Source organism: Heloderma suspectum, chromosome 5 (assembly GCF_057233095.1).
Source record: "Heloderma suspectum isolate Gila_16-S chromosome 5, 16-S_ref, whole genome shotgun sequence".
Lineage (NCBI taxonomy): Eukaryota > Metazoa > Chordata > Lepidosauria > Squamata > Helodermatidae > Heloderma > Heloderma suspectum.
In genome coordinates, this window is record NC_139462.1 from 97,686,925 (window position 1) to 97,709,292 (window position 22,368).

Consider the following 22,368-nt stretch of genomic DNA (forward strand, 5'->3'; position numbering starts at 1 on the left):
TAATCTAATTCATCTATCCTTAGCAGTCGAAGGGCTCCTTTCTGAAAGACTTATAAATACAGTACATTGATCTTCAGTACATTTTAAACACATTTGATGGACTTTCATAGGAAATTATCATTTCAGGATTCAAATAATCAATGGGAATGATTCTAGTGGAATCCCTTTCTTAAAACTGACTGTATGTATAACACACACAAATATTATTTAAATTCAAATAAATAGTTTTAAAGTTGTGGTAGATTTTGAAAAAAACTGGCTTGAGACCAATTTATGATGGTGTGTACCCAGATAGGGTTTTTTTCAACCTAAAAATTATGTACTGTATGATTGGAAATTCTGCCCCAATATCCATCATTCTTTTATATAATACTTTTAAAAGACTGAAGTCTTCTGCAATTTTCATCTCCCTTTCATCTTTCCATTTAGATGGTCATGGGGAAATATTTCTAGAAAATCTGTTTTTAGAACCCTTGGAATACACTTTGGTCAACTGTAAACACACATTAAGCCAGATGGAATAAATTCTCATACAGGAAAAACTTAGGACTTATATTCCTGAAAACACTAAAGTTACAAGGTCTGTTTTCCAGGATGCTGTAGTGCTCATAGAAAGGAATTGGTAAGAAAAATCAATATGAAACGAGATATACTTTCAAGAAGCTAGTATAAATATACATATAGGATTGAATCCAGTCTAAAAGCCATGCTTAGAGGAGACCCGATGAAATCAATGGGACAAGTTAATCATGATTAACTAAAGTCCCACTGATTTTAATGTGTCTACTCTAAGTATGACTTAGTTTGGATCCAACACATTAACAACGTCATTCAGTGCTACCTGGCATAGGAAAGACACATTTTTTATGAATACACAGTTCTTTGCTAGAATGTGAAACTAGTTTTTTTCCTTCTGGACACTTGATAGCTGGAGTGAAATGAAACTACAACTATGCTAAAGTGACAGACTTTGGGAAGGTCATGATTTTCCACACACAAATACCTTCACCAAACTACCTATAAAAGCACATTTTTGATATAGTAAAACCATGAAGTGCTATTTATGAAAATATATTACGTATATAATTCAGTTCTTTAGCAGAAGTAGCAGTCCTCCAAACAGCACCACAATTATCGGTGGAGTTCATATGCTGCCAAAGATGGGGAATACATGGAAACTTTATCACTAACACACTTCCCTTTCTGTTCCATGAGCAGACTCTAGCGACGGCTTCCTATTCCACCAAGTACCATCCTGGGGTGATGGTTATAAGTTTTTCTGAAGTTGACTTTTGCCAAGTTAGTGTTCAGACAGTTAGAGATGACTTAATGGTGGCCATCCCGTTGTTCACTTCCTTGACTGAACAAGAGTAGTACCCTCATCACATGTCAAGGCTGGAGCTTCCATGTTCTCCAATAAAGTATGGTGAACCTCATAACCATGGAGAGGCAAGATGGGCTCTCTTTTAACTGAAGATGCCAACTGGCTCCAGTTGATGCTGACGTTTTTAAAAGCGTGCAGAAAGAAAATGCCAATAATTATGGTGAAGAATCCACTCAAGGTCCCAATGATATCTCCAAGCTCCATGCTATTCCATTCCTTGAAGAGGATGATGGAGCAGATCACCACCGTGGTTGTGAAGCAGACGTAATAAATGGGTGTCACTAAAGACGTATTAAACACATCCAATGATTTGTTGAGGTAGTTAATCTGAGTACTGACAGACAGCACCAGGATTGCCGCCAAAATATAAACCAGTGGATGTCGGAAGACTGACTTCTGATACAGCATGTCTTTAATTGCAATGCCCAGCCCCTTGACAGAGGAGACTGAGAATGCACCAATCACTGAACAAATGGAGATGTACACCAGTATATTCGTCTGGCCAAACCTTGGAGCAACAGCAAAAATGAGCACCAGCGCGGTCACAATTATTATAGCGGCAAATGCAATGAACACTGTTTGGAGGAGAGAGAGAGAGAGAGGGAAATAGTTATATAATGTGAATTAAGCAGTGATAAAAATGTCTATGACAATTTGATCAACTGAGTGGGTTGGCTCCAGACACCCATAAGGAGGAGTTCTGCTCATGGAATCCCACTCATGGAAGGGGTGAGGGGAGGAAGAGGCAATTTTCACCGATTCCCACTACAATCCCTGAAAATCTACTCCAGAGTGTTGGGAGACCTTCCAAAACAGTGTGGGAAGTGGTGTAGGAGTAACTGGCGAAAGTAGTCTCCTCGCACTCTTCCTTGGGTGAAGACCTTTGCTGGATCGATAGCCCCTTTCCTTCCATGAGCAGAATGACTTCTGGCTCTGGAACCAACACAACATAAAAATGAATAATTGATTAGAGACAATATAGTTGGGTCCACTCGATTGATAGAGTGGCTTCAGCATGGCAAGGTAGGGCCCATGTGTACATTTAAAGCTTCCCCATGACCAGCTGGAAATGGGGAAGAGCTTTGTGCGAGGAGCTCCATCTTCCACAGCCTCCAGTGAAGCTGTATGCACTTATGAGGTTCTACATCACAGCCAGTATCTTTTAGCATCTTGCATATGTTATAATTAGTCTTTTAAAGTTATTTGCTAATAAAGACTATGCAGCAAGGTTAGCATTATAAAAAGAAACGAAAACAGCATAGCTATAAACCAAATTTGCTCAGCACACTTGCTGATCCTTTCCTCCCTAGCCAGGATGGTTTTCCTTGAAGGATAGTGTTTCACCTCTGATTACATTGGCTTCCAAAATTTGTTCTAAATGTTTTGGAAAAGAAGATACACCAACTACAACATCCTATACATGTTTATTGAGAAGTCCTACTATATTTAGTGGGTCTTACTCCCAGGTAAGTGTGCAGAGAATTACAGGTCAAATCATTTTCTCCAAGGTCCATAATACGAGGCAAGTGACTTAAGACGTTCGTGACTATTTCCACTCAGACAAAAATGTTTCACGAGGTATTTGTCTGGTCACCTTCTAAGTCCCTTTGGAACCCTGCTCTCAACAACCTCACTGGTATTTACCAGTTACCTGAGCAGGGCCATAGCTACAGGGGAAAACATCCTTCTCAAGGAGATTCCAGGCCCCTTTCCTGATATTTCAGCTTCAACTTTTTAAAAAATGAAAAGCCTCTAGCCATTTTCCCGACTGAGATATAAGCAAAAACATGCACACAATCATTCTATGCAGCTACACAGTAAGAAGAAAATCTGTGCCTGCCTTCTAGTGCTCCAACTGGATTCTAGCACTCTGTGCAAATAGCTAACTCATGATGGATCTTTTCTCAAGACCAAGTCCCACACATATCTCAACCAAGGGGGTGTCTCCACGGTCAATTTGCTGCAAGCTGGCTCTGTTTCAAGGTCATTCGGCGCACATGATGTCGTCGCCATCCCACAGCCACCCTGGAGCTTTTCACAGAAAAAACAGATTTCTTGAGACTTTTAAGTCCAATTCTTTTCCTTAAGTCGGGTTCTCTGTGGTATAGCTGTTGTGTGTCCCAACCCCGTGTTTACCTTGGGTATGCTAGCTCTGCCCAGGGGTGTGCCTTTCACTATGACCGTGGTCAACGGCTGTTTCCTGTCCCTGTGCTTCCCAGCACAAACCAATTAGTGTCTACTCAGAAATAACTTCCATTGTGGTCAACGAGGCTTGTCCCCTGAATGTGCACTTCAGAATTTACAGAGATCCCCCTCAATCGAAATAGCACATTTTAAGCACTAATTCCCTAAAGACTGTAAAGCACTATCTCGAAGCCGCGATTCTCCATTGTTTGGTTTATTGCCATTCAGAAGTAACTAATTTGCACCGTCGACTCTGCACTGTATTGGGTTAGAAAGGAGGCTGGTTTGCCATCCCTGTATTTCCCAGCACAAACGTGTGTGTCTACTCAGAAGTAACTTCCATTGTGGTCAATGAGGCTTGTTCCCGAAATGTTCACTCCAGAAGTTACCGAGATTCCCATGCATCGAAATAATGCATTTAGTTGCTTTAATGTTGAAGCTGTATTTCTTTGATGTTTCCTTTCTTGCTTTTCAGAATTTATTCGCAGCTTCGATCCTTTGCAGCATTGACAGCTTCAGCGGAAAGCAGAAAGGGGATTAGGAAGGGGGCTAGTTGGAGCCACGGTGCTTCAAGTATTCAGAGGGTTAACTCTCCTAAAGGCTGTGAAGTGCTATGTCAAAGGTGCTTTCTCATCTGTAAGGGAGTAATTAATTGAAGCCTCAGTTGTTTGCAGCATCAGGAACTTCAGGGAGAGAAAGAAGGCACCTGTGTTTCTTGAATGTTTGCTTTGGAGTAATAAATGCAAAGCTTCGATCATTTGCAGCTTTGTCAGCTGTAAGGAAGGACGGGAAGCTTCTCGCATTGGAGAGGGGGAAGCCTCTCTCACTGGTTGATCAGCCCCTGCCAGTCTGATGACATTCACTCCAATCCCCCCACCTCACCCAGAACTACATTCCTGTGAAGGGACTTAGAATGGTGCAGTGCACTCGTTTGTGGAGCCCTGCATGGACCAAAGCTGGCTCCTTGAAAAATCCAGGTAAGCCACCACTGGCTTCTTTCCATTGTTGCGGAGACAGCCCCCAAGAGAAATTCAAAAGCACGCTCAGCAGCAGAGCACACACTGTGCATACAAAACTGGCATCTGAGGTAGCAGGGCTGGGAAAGACCTCTGTCCAAGACTGTGAATTGCTGTAGATACTGAGGCTTAATGGGCCTAAAGTTTGCATTGGCATAAGGCAGCTTCACATGCCCAACATTGCCTCAGAACAAGAGAAAGCTGCTGCGTGACTCCATCCCTCCGTTATTTCAGAACAAAAGAGCAAGGATGTATGCTCAGATAATTAAGCAGGGGGAGTACACAGTAATGTCAAGGCTCACTGCCTGACTAGATTAGCTCCCTGATCTCTGCCGAGGTGCGCACTCCTTCACCTATCTGCATAGCAGAAGAGGACCATAGGGGGTCCTGCCTACTGCATATTATATTTAGAAGTCAAGACCAGGTGTCAGAAGAGAGCCCTAAGATACCACATGACATTTCTGTTTTCCACAATGATTCTCCCTAATTTTTGGTTTGGTGCTAGTTATGTAGAGGGAGAAAGCACAGTGGTGTCTGATACCAAGCCTGACCTGAAATGCTATAGCCTGGTTTACACAAGGCTCCAATTGCACTACGCCTGGGTGCAGTGAGGGAACAGAATCCTTTCACCTACTAGGTGTGCCTACTCAGCCTCCAGGTCTACCCAACATCTCAGGCTGGATGTACCATTGCAAAGGGGCCCGTGCGTGTAGAGAAGAGCATGCACAGTCTTAAATCCATTTGTCCAATGAAGGAACAGATTCTGGACGAAATCAAAATAACAGCAAGATTAAAAATAACTATTTCATTGTACATTTACTCATTCAAAAGTAGTTATCTATATGACATACCTGGATCTTTTAGCTTCATTTCCATTTCATCCAACGATGTGACTTGTTCCTCTTCAGGAGCATGAATTACCATCACAGTAGACCCCAAAATGCTTAATATGCATCCCAGCTTCCCATGAATATTGAGCTTTTCATCCAAAAAATAGGAAGACAATATTGCACTGTTTGGATTTTTAAAGAAAGAAAGAATTAAACAAAAACAGAACCAAAATAGCAAATCTAAAACCTGATGTTCAGAATAGCCCGAATTAATAAGAAACGAGAAAAGTACTGTACATATATGGCTCTAGCATTTGAGAGAACACTACAGTCAGCTGAAGGACTATTTTTACAGACTTGGACTGCAAAACTGTCCACATGAAGAAGAAATGTGGACAATCCACCTGAGTAGAAGAGAGCATGAAAGACAGAGTGCAATATGGGGCAAAGGTATTGGGGAAGAGTGAGGTATTTTGAGCGCAACAAAGCACTCAGACTCCTGGCCTGATCCGGTAAGGCTGCTTTATGTTTGCTGTTAGTTTTGTGAGCTGTTCTGGGAACTTGCTTGAAGGGCAGGGTAGAAATTTCTATAATGATATAACTAAAATGGGACAAGAGTCTACAACTCATTCACAATCCATCATTTGAATCAAGCCATAGAGTACCTAATGTAATGTAGTGGATGTCCCAATGAGTAAAAATAAATTCCTACTAACCTTATAAGAACACTTAGTGCACCCAGTGGGGTTACCAAGGTTGCTGGCGCGAAGGCATATGCGGCAAAGTTTGCTGCTTCTCCTATTCCCACTGCAAAAGAAACTAGTGTTAGTAGAGAAATTGAGATTTTCTTAACAATTATGAACACCTTGTTGTGACTGTGTGCCAGTACACTTCTTGATGCCTATACTAACTCCATCAATGCTTTTTTGCCCTCCCATGTGAGACAAACAACTTTTGGATATTACCAGGATTAGTAATATGAAGTTACTTATCACCCCTGAAACAGCTCCACTTGTAAAATCCCCCACTGGCATATTAATGTATGAAAAGGTAACGGGAGGATGGTTTTCGAAGAGCCAGCTTATGACTTAAACATCAGCAATAAAAACAGCCAAAGTGCTATAAGATTTTAGCAACCTCTTGAGAGAGAATCCTCAAATCGTTTGCATCAGCCTTACTTACGTTCATTCACAAATGTAAAGTGCGTAAAAGGAGATTTAGACTGAAAACCTATACACACTTACTGGAGAGTAAGTCCCATTGAACTCCACTGAACTTACTTCCCAACAGTTGTGCACAAGATCACACTGTTAACTAAGAAAAATACGATAGAAAATTAAGAAAAACAGAATTGAGGATCTTGAATTCTGGAATAGAGGTTTCAAGTAAAACTTGTGTTTTCTTTCACAGATATGGTTAACATTTTATGGCACTTCTACACATTATGATTGCCACCAGAAATACTGGCATTCCCCCATTAGCAAACACATAATATGCGGACCTTACACTCAAGGGTACCTACATCTTTAAAACACCAGTGTAGACTCGTTTGGGAAACCTGCCCCAATCAAGTACACACATAAGCCTTTTTCCATTGCTCTCACTGACATGATTACCATCACACAAGGGGGAAGTGGAGACAAGCCCACTGTTCCTGCCCCTTCCCGCATATCCCCATCTCTGCAGCCCCCATGTTGGGGGCTAATATCTTCAATGGAGAGCCTTTTCTACTCAAGTAGACTGCTCATGCAATTTAGAACCCTGATCTTCCAGGGTTCTGAGTCACATGGAATGCCTACTTGAATAGAAAAGCCCCCAACACATGGAAGGCTACAGGAACAGCAAGGGGGGACGTAAAGGAGAGGGCTGGAGCTAATGTGCTCACCCCCACTCTCCCCCACACAACAGTAATCTTTTGGGGGAAAACAACTCAATAGGGCTATAATTGCTGTGAAAACCAGTGTATGATATCCACGTGTTAAGATTTTGCTATGAGAAACACACATTTTCCTTTGACAAGCAGTTATATTGAGCTACCCTTATACTATTAGACATAGAAATACTTTAATACTTACTTGAGAGCAGCCCCGCCCACCACAGCCATTCCTTCAGGTAAGAATACCCACCCTGTCCTGGAAAAAAATAACTATTTTCAGTTTAAATAATACAGGAACACATCTAACAAAGCCTTTGAGGCACACCCTCTTATTAGTTCTTATGTTTTTAAAGGGGAAGCCTTCATAGCTTCTGTATCCAAGCATGTTTCTGTGTAATGCTTACTCCATTAACATCTTAAACTACAGACAAAATTAACCAATGCCCTCTAAATGCCATTGTTAAACCTTGTTATTTTAGTTGAATTTTGTTGGTGCTAATAAATATATTGTTCCTGTTTGGACTTAAAGTTTTTTAAATCATCATTTTGTAAAACAAACTCAGTGCAATAATATATGAAAATGCTTATTAGAGATAAAATATGATAAATATAGGGATAACGTTGTGATCTAGTATATTATGAAAACTGACCATCATTATAGGCTGATTAAGTAATGCTGCAATCCTATACTCACTCACCTGGGAGTAAGCCCCAATGAAATTAATGAGACTTACGTTTGAGTAGACAACTATAGAATTGTACTGCATTTCATTTCCAGCTTGGGCTCTTACATACTTTCAGTGTAAAAGCTACATTCCATACTTACTGAACCATTCAGAGATACCAGGAACCACTGTTTTTTTTCCAACTAGAGGCCACATTTATTTTTGCTGTTACCAATAAAGTTAATATTAAGCCTATATCTGATTCTATAACCACCTTTCTTAACCAAACAGAACCATTTTGTATTGGTAAACAATATCTAAACGAGTCATGTCCTTTAATGAGATCTAACATAGTTTTCCAATAGTTTTTGATCTTAGTGTAGGTCTAAAGCAGCCTTTTCCTACTAGTGCCATCCCAATGTTTTGGACTTAACTCCCATAAGCCCCAGCCAATACGGCCAATGGTCAGGAATGCTGGAAGCTGTAGTCCAAAACATATAGAGGGCATCAGGTTGGGGGAGGCTGGTCTAAATAATGTGATAAAATATTAGCATGAATGGTTTTATGTCTTCAACAGTTGTCATTTGAAAGATAGCAGATACATCTTAATCTATGAGTGAGGATCCAGTGATATTGAATCTTAACACATACTCACTTAAATTAGAAAAAGTCAATTTAAGTATTATTCCAAAACCCTGAAACTGAAAATGAGTTTCCTGAAATTACTTGGTACCGTTCAAGACTATCTGCAATTAACAAATATATTCCCAACAATTAGATCAAACATTACATTAATCATTTGAACCTTTATTTTCCTCATATCCCAGAACAAGCAACAGCAGAGTGACTATTTATTTGAAGAAGTTGAAGAATTACTTCCAATTAATAATTTCTTCATAAGGACAAACATTTTCCCCCTAATACACCAACATGGTTCCCTTTTTTTACTTCTATAAGGGCGCAGTGCTATTGGGACAGGTGGCCGCCTCTGAACTTGGAGGTGATCACCTATCCAGTGCAGGGCAGGAGAAGCATGAGGGGATCATCCCCTCCGTGCTTCAGATGCCCTGCATTTGCGGCTAGACAGCTGATTTCATCTGTCTAGCTGCAGGAGGGTGTGTGGGGGGGGTGCCGGATGACATATGGGAAGAGTCGGAACGGGACTTCCGCCCTTCCCGCCCCTGCATGCCTCATTTTTGCCACTCGGCGCTCCTCTTCCAAGTGCGGAGTATGGGGCCGTTCCACGCTGCCTAGGAGGCAATGCAGGAGTGGGTGGAGGTCGCTTCTCAGGGAACGGACCTATCCTATGGCCGCCTAGCCACTGACTAGCAGCCATAGGATTGCGCCCTAAAGCTAACAGGTTTGTCATTCAGTCAGATCTCCCAGACACGAGAAGTTTCTATCCGTCCTCCACAAATGGATATGCATTTTAATAGCATTTGATAGTGCTGGGAGTTGTAGGACTTCTGCGTAACCATGATAGGACTGTGTCCAAAGTTTATTTTGTATTATTTTTATGTTGCTTCAAGAACTGATTTAGCTGAAGAGTCACTAATAAGTGTATTAAATAAGTGAATAAGCAAGCTCCCATAATACATTCCTCACAACTCCACAATAGGTAAAGTGTTACCTACTTCTTAGAGCAGATATGGGGAACCTGTGGCACTCCAGATGTTGCTGGACTACAACTCCTATCATTCCTGATCATGGCCATGCTGGGTGGGGCTGATGGGAACTGGAATCCAACATATGGATGGCCATGGGTTCCCCACCCTTGCCTTACAGCTGCTATTTAAACCCATCTACCATAGAGAAAACCACTTAGTTTGCTGCCAACCATGTGAAGAATTGAACCTATGCTTTCCATAATATTGTAATTTGGATATAATCTTTACATTGCTAAGCTTTAAACTACACATTTTAAAAATACAATTTGTGCTTTTGGGTTTGAGTTTTCCCATTTTTTTTTAAGGAGTTTGATTATTTCTATGAAAGTAGTAATATTTCTTACCAGCTCTAGTGAATCCTTTTTCAGCCAACTGCAAAAGACCCTTTTTTTTCAGTATAAAGCTGGAACCAACAAAGATGCTGGAGCCTATAGCCAAGGCCACACCTACATATAAACTGTATTTGCTTCCTGTGGGCGTAGACACACTCAGCATTGTTTCATTGGGGTATTTTCCAGAATAGGCAAAGAAAGAAGCTTGTAGCTCTGATACATTGAGGATTTGACACCATGCGTGATGAGAGTTGGGGCAAATCAAAGGGAACACCTCACCTGAAGGAAGAAAAATATGTATTATTTAAGCACATCAAATCCACATCTACAAAAGACTCTGGAGAAACTATTTGCATGTTTATGTCAAATGCATCACCTGACTCTACTCCATACTTTGTGTATAGCTTACTATTACATTTAGAAGATTAACAGACTGCTTTTAAATACAGCAATTCCCAAGGCAAGGAATAATAACTGAAGTAACAGAAAACAACCCAACATCAATAAAAATCAGAGGGAACAATATATTACTTGACACCTGATGGTGAAAAACAAGGTCCCAATTAGTGACAGATACTACTTTAAGCCTTCTGGTATGTGTGTTATACCCCACTTGTCCCGGGGCATGGGAGTGAGTGGAAGAAAATGTTTTTCCAATCTTGAATCTGAACCGCGTTGCTGTGCTCCTGTGCTGTGCCAGGCCACAGTAGCGCGGTTCTATCATCTCTGCATCTGCCTTTTAACTTGCAGCTTTTAGTTTTTTATTGCTGCAGCGTTGATGTTGTTTTAAATATGCCCTAAGGTCCCTTGGCCATTGTTGTTGCTTTTAATGGGAAGGCAGGATAGAAATACTTCTAACAGAGCAAAATTGCATGCTATGTGTACTTAGCCCCTCAGAAGTAGAAAGGTATATGAAAGCAAATAAGTATTTTATATGCACTCCTCCATCTCCCATCCCCTCCAGAGATGTTTGTTGTTGTTTATTCGGTCAGTCGCTTCCAGCTCTTCGTGACTTCATGGACCAGCCCACGCCAGAGCTTCCTGTCGGCCGTCGCCACCCCCTGCTCCCCCAAGGTCGAGTCCATCACCTCCAGAATATCATCCATCCACCTTGCCCTTGGTCGGCCCCTCTTCCTTTTGCCTTCCACTTTCCCTAGCATCAGCATCTTCTCCAGGGTATCCTGTCTTCTCATGATGTGGCCAAAGTACTTCAGTTTTGCCTTTCATATCATTCCCTCAAGTGAGCAGTCTGGCTTTATTTCCTGGAGGATGGACTGGTTTGATCTTCTTGCAGTCCAAGGCACTCTCAGAATTTTCCTCCAGCACCACAGTTCAAAAGCCTCTATCTTCCTTCGCTCAGCCTTCCTTATGGTCCAGCTCTCGCAGCCATAGGTTACTACGGGGAATACCATTGCTTTAACTATGCGGACCTTTGTTGTCAGTGTGATGTCTCTGCTCTTCACTATTTTATCAAGATTTCTCATTGCTCTCCTCCCAAGAAGTAAACGTCTTCTGATTTCCTGGCTGCAGTCAGCATCTGCAGTAATCTTTGCGCCTAGAAAGACAAAGTCTGTCACTGCCTCCACATTTTCTCCCTCTATTTACCAGTCATCAATCAAGCTGGTTGCCATAATCTTGGTTTTTTTGAGGTTTAACTGCAACCCAGCTTTTGCACTTTCTTCTTTCACCTTTGTCATGAGGTTCCTCAGCTCCTCCTCGCTTTCAGCCATCAAAGTGGTATCATCTGCATATCTGAGATTGTTAATGGTTCTTCCAGCGATTTTAACTGCAGCCTTGGCTTCATCAAGCCCAGCACGTCGCATGATGTGTTCTGCATACAGGTTGCATAGGTAGGGTGAGAGTATACAACCCTGCCGTACTCCTTTCCCAATCTTAAACCAGTCCGTTGTTCCGTGGTCTGTTCTTACCTTTGCTACTTGGTCGTTATATAGATTCCTCAGGAGGCAGACAAGATGACTTGGTATCCCCATCCCACCAAGAACTTGCCACAATTTGTTATGATCCACACAGTCAAAGGCTTTAGAATAGTCAATAAAACAGAAATAGATGTTTTTCTGAAACTCCCTGGCTTTCTCCATTATCCAGCGGATATTGGCAATTTGGTCTCTAGTTCCTCTGCCTTTTCGAAACCCAGCTTGTACATCTGGCAATTCTCGTTCCATGAATTGCTGGAGTCTACCTTGCAAGATCTTGAGCATTACCTTACTGGCATGTGAAATAAGTGCCACTGTTCGATAGTTTAAACATTCTTTGGTGCTTCCCTTTTTTGGTATGGGGATATAGGTTGATTTTTTCCAATCTGTTGGCCATTCTTGTGTTTTCCAAATTTGCTGGCATATGGCATGCATCACCTTGACAGCATCATCTTGCAAGATTTTAAACAGTTCAGCTGGGATACCATCATCTCCTGCTGCCTTGTTATTAGCACTACTTCTTAAGGCCCATTCAGCCTCACTCTTCAGGATGTCTGGCTCTAGCTCACTGACCACACCGTCAAATCTATCCCCGATATTATTATCCTTCCTATACAGATCTTCTGTATATTCTTGCCACCTTTTCTTGATCTCTTCTGCTTCTGTTAGGTCCTTGCCATCTTTGTTTTTGATCATACCCATTTTTGCCTGGAATTTACCTCTAATGTTTCTAATTTTCTGGAAGAGGTCTCTTGTCCTTCCTATTCTATTCTATTCTATTCTATTCTATTCTATTCTATTCTATTCTATTGTCCTTCCTCCAGAGAAAGAGTGTGCATAAAACAGCAGGTTCATTTGCCTGCTCCTCTTTCTCTCCTCCATTGCCATTTCATGCAGTGTAGAAGAAAGGGGTGGGAGGAAGAGTGTTATTTGCATTGGCTTGGGCCATCTCCACCTGGCTTCATTGACTTGCTCCTTAACTTGCATTGCATTTTGCCAAACCGAGTGTGGGCACTGAAATAAGGTTGCAGCAGATAACCCAGCATGGGGCACAGCCTACCAAGTTCCATTCAAAGTGGCCTGCAAGTAGAACTATTTGCCACCAAGGGCCTCAGAGATTAAGGGGCAAGTTGTAGAACGTAGCTTTGTACGTAAGAGCTTCTGAAAATGAAATGAGATGGCTGTGGGCAAGCATACATGCAAGCTGACATAATTAACCACCAAACAATATGATCAATGACTTGCTTGTAATCTTGCATATAAGAAAGAGGAAGGAGAGGCAAGGGAGGAGTATGGAGCAAACACTGGAATATTTACTCACAGCGTGTACACATTTCATTTAGCTGTGGAGTTTCATCAGATAGAATTCTGGGCTGCATTTCTTAATTTGTTGTGATGACTACCCTCAGTTTCAATAGAAAATAACTCCTCATGATGTGTGCATGTGTGTAGATTTCAAGTCAGATAGTCTCTTACCGAACAGAACAGCCTATTTTGTTTTCTGTGCTACACATACACGAGCAAAGGGCTGGATATGCCTGATCTTGTCTGCTAAGCAGGGTCAGCCCTGGTTAGTACTTGGATGGGAGACTGCCTGGGAATCAGGCTTCCTGCATTGAGCAGGGGCTTGGACTTGATGGTCTTGTAGGCCCCTTCCAACCCTATGATTCTATGATATACCACCTCGCTTCCTATAAACACACTTCTCCCATTTGCTACAACCAATTCAGCAACACCAATCCAAACATACATAAAAGGGGGTGTAAACTGGAGGCTTACATCCAGTCCAGGTGGACTTTTTGTACAGATGCTGTACCTAACAGTGGAAGAGGCATGCTTATTAAATAATAAACTTCAATAAACTGTTAGTATCCTAAAAACATGCTCATGTGTTCAGTTTAAATTAGCAACAGCCATCATACAATCGCCTACTACTGGGTAACTCCCAGACAAGGTAATAAGAAAAGATCACTGGATAGCTGACAAACATTTCACAAGTCTAGGTGATCAGCCAGTGATGAAAGTTAAAAAGAGAACAACGTAATTCCCTGAAGTCCATTCTATTGCCATGATAAATATGAAAAAACAATGCATTTCCATGCTATAAATGGCCCCCTACCCACCTTCCTGTACACTGCCCTGCCCTGGATCACTCCTGTCTTCAGTCCAGTCCCATCATCACCCTGTAGTTCGTTTCACCCTTTTAATTAAGATCCCACATTCATGGAATTGCATTTGCATTCAAGACCCATATATGGCCTCACTCCTGTAGGGTCGTTCTGCCACTATTGAGGGTGAGGCAGCCTAAGGTGGCAGATTAAACTGCAGAAAATAGTCAACAATTTAATAAGATATTTTCACCAGAATGGGGTGGGAAGAAGAGTGTTATTTGCATAACTCACCTCAGATAAACCCTTGCACTTGTTTCTCTCTCTCCACCTCCTTGACAGGTTTTCTAATTCTTCTCAGATGTGTGGAATGAGAAAGCCACTCTCCCTTTCAGATATTCCAGGAATGGAATAAGGCCTAGTAAACTGGCTCATTTTTAAGCCCTGCTTCATGCAGTCCTGCACTACTATCTCCTTTTCTCCTCCATAGGTCTCCCTTATCCTTCCTTCCCTTCAGGCAAGTATAACTCTCAATTAGCTCTTCCCTCTTCATCCTTGAACTCTCAATTAGCTCTTCCCTCTTCATCCTTGCTTTCGAACTGTGGTGCTGGAGAAGACTCCCCTGGACTGCAAGGAGGTCCAATCAGTCCATCTTAAAGGAAATCAACCCTGAGTGCTCATTGGAAGGACAGATAATGAAGCTGAAGCTCCAATATTTTGGCCACCTAATGCGAAGAGAAAACTCCCTGGAAAAGACCCTGATGCTGGGAAAGACTGAAGGCAAAAGGAGAAGGGGACGGCAGAGGATGAGATGGCTAGATAGCATCACGGATGCAATGAATATGAACTTGAGCACGCTCCGGGAGAGAGCGCAGGACAGGAAGGCCTGGCGTGCTATGGTCCATGGGGTCACGAAGAGTCGGACACGACTGAACGACTGAACAACAACAACTTCATCCTTGACCATTTCCTCTCCCCACTCCTTTGTAACAGCAGAGGGGCATCATTCATGGCAAGACTTGGCCCTGGTGCATCATGAGGAACAATAGCGAAGAGTACATCCACTCATACCCACAGAGTAAATATCTTTCAATACTGAGCAACTATAATAAACTCCCAACATGTACAGAGGCTTTCAAAGTTGCAGGAGGATTGGGGGGGGGGGGACTTTCAAGAAAGGCTTAGGCTCAGCCTGTATGAAATTACCAATAGGGCTGCCACCGCTTTATTTGATTGTGACAAAGGCTCTCTTTCTACAACGGGCAGTAATTCAGTATGTACAACAGGGGTGGACAATTTGTGGCCCTCCAGATGTTTTAACCTCAACTCCCATCATTTTTCTCCACTGCCTATGCTAGCCAAGGCTGAGGGGAGTTGTAGGTCAACAAGCTGGAGGGCCACAAGTTGCCCGCCCCTGAATGTATGACTTCCCCCGTCACTACCTCCACAGGCATACCAGAGAAAGGTTGCACCCGCTGAATTTTTGTTTGCCCAGAGGTGTTAAGGGCAAAAGAACCCTGCTAGACAAGTTGGCAACTCTAAATGCCAGGAGCACAGAGTGTAAGAGGAATGTGAGGAGGTGGATGCCTCCGAACATGTACAGAGATCATGCTGCCTCCACGCTAAGTAATCATAGCTACCCCCATGCGCTTAGAATTTGGGTTTCTGGCCATAGCTTTCCATCAAGATGGAGCCCCGGGACCTTTTTCAACGTACATTGTAAGTTAGTTCTACCCATACCTCTCACCGTAGAAATTAAGCACCAAGAAATGCGGAGGGGGGAGGGAGGGGGACAACGGCTTACCTTCCCGGCACGCCTCCCGAAGCGGCACCACTTTCTCCCCCATGGCGGAGCCCGGGACTTCCACAGCAGCCAAGCGCCCTGCGGAAACGCCGCAACCCGCGCCGCGCCCCCTTTCGTCTTAAAAGACGGAGCGACTTTTTCAGCCTCTCCTTCGCTAACCAAGCTCCGGCCAATCCCAGCCGAGGAGCGGGCGTGGGAAGGGAGGACCCTCGGCCTCCGCAGTGCCTGTTCTTTTTGCATCAGACCATTGTGGCGTAACAATGATGACTTACACGAGGGAGCGCGCGACGCTCGCACGAGTTCCTTTCGGGGCTGATGTCGAGGGAAAGCTTTCCCACATTTCCGCACCCATTGTCATCAGTCTGCGAGAAAGGTCTTTTTGGGAGCTGCTGTTGGCAAACCAGTCTTCTGCGCAAAGCCAGTTTTCCCTAGAAAGTTTGAGGATATTCCCGATGACTTTCATAATCCAACTTGCCTTCTGGAGCTCCCTCTTTGGTCTGCTTTTGAGGTTCCCCCCCTTCTAAAGTGTTCCAACTTGAGAACAACTCAGAAGGTGCATACGCGCGATCACATCACACGCGTATATTCAGCGCTTTAAGTCAACGAGGGTGACTACCCCAAGTTCTGTAATCAGACCACTTCTTTCACATGACACTAAAAAGCATAACTGAGGCTGAAAGTCCAAAATGTGTTCCATGTGTGAATGTTGTTAACAGGATGAAACACGCTGGGTGATCCAGATGAGGCTTTTATGGTGCCATGACCTCGCCTCATTCAAGGAATTTTACAGGGGGCCAGGCAATGTTGTCTTCCACCCATATCTGCCCTGTGTTTTCCCACTGCTTCTTCCGTCTTTTTTTCTCACCACTGAAAATGCGTTAAGGATGAAAATATGGAAGAGCTGCAAAATGGATGTTTCTAGATGAAGTGGTCTTAATTTTAGCAATTAGAAACATTATGCAGCTATGCCATTTTCATCTTTGGCGCTACCAAAAGTTGTTTCCTCCTTAAAATATTTTCTGTGGTAAGAAAAAAGATGGAAGAAGCAATGGGGAAACACAAGAGAGTTACAAATGGAAGGTAATAATATCTGGACCCCCATAGAATTTCTTGAATGAGGCAGGATGATTGCACAATTAAAGCCTTGTCTGGAAGAACCCAGAAAATTACTTTTGCAGTGTGCCTTTGTTTGACTACAGAGCAGTTTCAAGACTCTTTGGTCCTACTCATCCCTAGACAAACCACCATGGAGATGTGTGTTGGGGGACCTACTAAGGAGCCATATATAACTTCTTAAATACATCAGTTAAATTGCCAATACATGGGGATGCTTCTAGATGAGGCTTTTATTATGCAATCACACTGCCTCATTCATGGAATGTTATGGTGGATTCAGATTACATCATCTTCCATTTGTAGTTTTCTCACTACTTCTCCCATTTTTTTTCTTATCAGAAAAAAAAACTTTTAAGGAACAAAAGATGAAATGGCTGCACAATATCTTTTGATTGTTAATTATTAGAGTCCTCCACCTGGAAACACCCATGGGTAATAGTAAATTCCATAGTAAAGTTTCAGCAATACATACTTCGTACATATTGCATGTTAGTGAATGAAATTTTAGGGTCCATGACAAAAAAGATACAATATTAAGATTGTTTTTTTATTCTAAATTATGCTGCTATTAGAAACAAAGCTCAAATCTCCATTCCATAATCCTATAACTTGTTATCAAAACTGTTTCAGATTGTGTCCATGTGCCTTGTTCTTAGGGCTGATTCTTAAAGCCACTTTAGGAGGCAAGGGCAGCTATATAACTGTTGCCTATATTTTCTCTGATGGAAAAATTACTTTAGCAATTTTATGTAGTTGTTTGATGGTGTCCCACTACACTGATGGTTCAGTCCTACTCAGAGGTAAGCTCCATGGAGTTCAATGGGACTTACTCCCGGGTAAGTGGTTACTGGATTGCAGCCTGAGTGTTTTATGCTTATCTATAGGCAAAGCCTGACTTGTTGCAAAGTGTAGGATATTTATCCCTCAGTGGGGGAGAAGTGGTCACAGCCCTACTGAGGAAACATGCAGCTCTATGATAACCAATGCAGATGTTGAGTTCAAAACCTATTAATTATCACAGTTTCACTTTCAAATTGTTGATTATAAGGAATACAAGTGGTGCCTGCAACAAAATGTTGTGGTTTATCCCCATCCCTAAGGAGCTCTCCTGTTCTAGTCAGCCTGAAAAAGAAGCCTTGTTTAGGCCTCTCAGGAAGTGGGCTGGGGGGAAAGGGAGGGGCAGGAGTTTCAGGAGTGGGAAAGGGATATAGGGCACCTTTATTCCTCTCCTTCCCCTGGTGTGCTGTATGGTGCTAGAGGCCTGCCAAATCTGAATATTTTAAAAGCTTTATAATGAGGGGCATGCAGTTCTGGAGATTGGAAAGTCATCCTGCCCTTAATCCCCCCCTTCCAGGGTACTTATAAACTGTCAGGAGCTTGAGCAGGCAAACGCCCTCTCTCCCGCTGCCCTCCATTTTCTTTTCTTAGTTTTTGAATTATCCTTGTTTCCAATTGACACAAACACTGTATGTGTTAAACTGCTCTCATCCATAGACTTGGTTTGGTAGCCTGATTTCTAGTTTGTTTAGACCAAGGTAGGTGCCACAGCACCATCGGATGCCTTTCTTAATGCCTATTGAGATGCCCTATCCTTCCTACTTTTTATTTTTTGTAAATATCATTTCTTACTTGCAGCTGGGATCACTTCAAAGCAAAGAGAGTGCCTCTAGCTGCTCCTAACTTCTTTTCCCACACATGCCTTTGGGCCACATTTTTCATCTGCAATGGGCCCATTTTGTGGCGGTGCCCAGAACAGTTTCTCTAATTGCCAATATTGCCACCACCCAGGCCTAAAACGGTTGCCTACGCCTGGTTTAGATCCTCCCCTGCCCCCTACATCTGTCTTTTGGAAGACGCAACTGCCATCAACTTTCTGTAAATTTACTGGTACCTGGGCAGTTTGTTGGTTTTTTAAAAAACATTTTCCTTTTAATTCACAAACTTAAATACTTCTGTGTACCTAGGTAGTCCCCACCCTGCCACCCACCCAAATTGCCTTATTTGGGGGTTTCAATTCCAAACTGACAGGCACTCAACCACCTGGGTTTGCCATTAGAGGGAATAAGTGCAAAATATTTCAGTGTGTAGTGTTCCTGTTCAGAGTTCCAACCAGTCAGCTATGCCTTTTCCCAGGATACTGTATTCCATTCCCCTTCCCACTGGTTTTGCAGACACACCCCTTCAACAGTCAGGCAGTATTCAGTGGCTACAGAGCATGCTCAGCTCTCACAATTGATTTGGGTTCCCTCCCCTGTAGGGTTTTTTGTTGGGGTTTTTTTTTTGTAGTTTTGTAAACCGTTGGGTTTTCCCAAGGCCACTGATATTTTCCTCTTGTGTGTGGGTGATGCTGTTTTGGCTACATAAGGATCAATACTTGAAGAATCAATTCACTAAGATTATGAGAAATGTAGAGCCCTATTCTCAGAGCAAATGCAGCAGCAGGAGTACCAGACCAATTAATGCTTTCAGAAACTGGACAATACTTGAAACAAAACAAAAATCAAGTTTTTTAAAGAATATCAGGCACTGCTGTTTTAAATAGCATCAAGAATTGGATATATCTGTGTGAAATCCATTTGTTTAGTATTTATTGGCCCTAAAGAATGTTTGTTGTTGTTGTTCAGTCATTAAGTCGTGTCCGACTCTAAAGGCCTCTCCCATCAGTTCTCCCTGGGCCTTTAATTGATCTCCTCCTACATCTGGTGTAGTGAGCAAGACGCTAGGTATGTCACACAGCAGGTGGAGCAGACAGTGGATGTAAGGAATAGGTGGACTATTTACATGCCTCACAGCGCAAGCCTTTAAATGTCTACACAGTGTCATGCTTCACACGTAACGACAACCTACAGTATGGGTTGTTGAAATGTGGGTTGTCTTTAAGTGCTAACCCAGGACTATGGGTTTTATATAAAGGTTGTTAAGTATGAACAACCCATAAAGAGAACCCATGGTTTATTGTTTGGTTGTGAACTGTAGGTCATTATGTGCAAACCCAGAACTGTGGGTTGTTCATGGGTTGTTTCACCAGGCTACAGAGGCAGCAGACAAGAGCAGTCAATACACACACACACTGCTGCTGCCATTTTACATGCTAGAATTGCAGCACTGCAAAGGCATTGGGAATGCAGGGAGGGAGCAGGCAAAGGAGGAGGGAGACAACCTAGGGACTGAGAAAACAAACCATGGTTTGTTTGATCATTGGCCAGACACTGGTTCTCATGTAATGACAGCCCAGAGTATGAGTTGAGTATCCTATTGGATCTGAATTAAGATGACCATGTCATGCTTGGAGGATTGCATTTGCTGTATTTGTTAGGGATCATAGGCCAAGGCACTGCGTGGGTCACGGATGCAGTACATAAGTATTCTTGTGCCTGTAAACTAAGGCAGCTGTGTTGGCAAACCAATACAATTAAATGCTTGCTTAATGTAACTGAACCAAGGGAGAATTGTTTTCCTTCACTCACAGAGGTTCATAGCTCTGTCTGTTAAGTAGCTCTAATCTACATAAAACCATAGACACCTTTGTCTATGTTGCCAGTTCATTTTTCCAGTTGCTGTCAGAGAGAGAAAGAGAGAGTTCCAGCTGGATCAGACCAAAGGTCTGTCTCATCCAGCATCCAACTTTCCACAGTGACCAACCACTCTCAGAAGCCCACCAACAAGGCATGAAGAGAATAGCATTCCCCTCCGGACAATTGGAATTCAGTGGCATACTGCACCTGAACATGAAGTCTAGGCTAGTAGCCAGTACCACTGATAGACCTATCCTCCATTAATTTATCAAATCCCCCTTTATAGTAATCCCAGCTAGTAGCTAGTAGCGCATATTGTGGTAGTCAATCATGTACATGTAACCCTGTTCACTGTAGCCCCCTCTGGAATGCCTAAGACACAGTGCTTTATAGGGAACTGAGGTTTTTTTGGTTTTTTTAAGGTCTGAGAAGATTGGGCGAGAGACAGGAGATTCTGAGAAGAGTTGAAGACTGGGGAGAGAACAAAGAAAGTAAGGCGATTACAGAGAAAGGAACCAACCAGTGAAGGAGAGAGCAGACACCACCTTGTATCCTCATACAGCAGCTCCACTACCAAGGTGCATATTACAGCCTGGGGCCTAGACTTTCATCCCAGTCCTGTGTAGTCAGAGAGTATATAGGGACTCTGAGCACTCACCTGTGTTTAACTCCATCCTTTCTTATTGTGTTGCTGTTAGATAAAAAGAAAAGACACCATGAGTAGCTAGTGACCCGGTCACACAGGCATGCCACGTGACCAATGAGTCAGCTTAAGCCGAGAGCATGCGCAGAGAGAGAGCTGATGGAAAAATACTGAGCCGTTATGGGTGGCTATAAAAGGGTTGGGCGTGCCACGCTCTGGGTCCAGACTGCTCTGCACCCGTTTTGCAAAACGATCAATAAAACTTTGTTGGCGCCACTGTCGCCTGCCTGGCCTCTCATTTGATCAGAAGCAAGAACTTTTTCTAACCATTTGGTGCCGTGACTCAGATTGTGCCTTCTGCAGTGCGTTCTCGTGCATCAAGCCGAGGGGCCGCGGTGGGGAAGTGGCCACAGGCGGTTAACGTATACTGCCTTTCCCTCCCTAGCGGCGGGGAGACGCTTGGGGACCAACGCCATTGTAAGGGAGACTGAGAGCACTCTTTTAAGGTACCAACAGTGGATCCATGAGGCAGCTGAACGCAGCTGCGGGTGGAGTACTAAGATTTCAGGGTAAGTGACAACTTACATTCGGGGAATTCGCGGGACAGTGGTGTGTGTGTGTCGAGATTTGTGCGAGACACCTCAGGGCGAAGCGAGTGAGGAGCCCCAATCTGCATTTCCCTACCCTGGCGACAGGCTGGGTCAGAGGAGGGCGAAGCGCACGAATTGTTAGCTAAAACCACTGCTGTCATGGATGGATCCCACACTAGGCCTGAAGAAAAGTCTCAGACACCCTTGGGATGTTGTTTGCGCAATTGGAATAAGTTTAAGTTAGATTATGGTGTCAAGATGACAAAAGACGAGCTCATAAAGTTTTGTAATGGGGAGTGGGTGACATTTAGTGTTGGCTGGCCAACTGGGGGAAGCTGAAAAAATGTTGTATCCAAGGTATATAATAAAGTGAATGTTGATAACCATGGAGAACAGCTAAAAAAAAAAAAAAAGTTGTAAACTCTAAAGAAAGAAATTTGTTTGAAGTCTTAAAGACTGTGGCAAAATTAAAAGAACAAAGACAGAGCAATGTCTGGGTCTGTGTGAGCTTATCGCAGAGCTAAAGGGGGAGGTTGCCTGGCCCCGCTAGAAGATGTCTGTAAGGACCTAATAGAAACAGTAAGATTTGCAAAAGAATTGCTCAAGTTAAAGCATCACAGCTAGAAAGCTGAGCAGTCCTTGCTCTTATCTGTCGAAGAATCTAAAAGAGGTGTAAGGTTTAGGGATGGCGGAGAATTTCTCCA

At 43.0% G+C, this 22,368-nt stretch overlaps 2 protein-coding genes across 3 annotated transcripts in view; one reads left to right on the forward strand and one right to left on the reverse strand.

The window, feature by feature from the left end:
- Positions 1–20,934, forward strand: part of TEC (tec protein tyrosine kinase) — a 103,378-nt gene extending 82,444 nt beyond the window's left edge. For both annotated transcript variants that reach the window (XM_084856828.1, XM_084856823.1), the window contains one exon: positions 20,854–20,934. The gene's annotated coding sequence lies outside the window, so the exon portion shown is untranslated. The remainder of the gene's footprint in view (positions 1–20,853) is intronic.
- On the reverse strand, positions 1,327–15,887 carry NIPAL1 (NIPA like domain containing 1). Its single transcript, XM_084856846.1, is given in 7 exon segments — positions 1,327–1,368; positions 1,370–1,959; positions 5,436–5,596; positions 6,131–6,221; positions 7,490–7,546; positions 9,967–10,233; positions 15,801–15,887. Coding segments are annotated over 7 exon segments (1,251 nt in total). The 5' UTR covers positions 15,844–15,887.
- Positions 20,935–22,368: the final 1,434 nt, after the last annotated feature.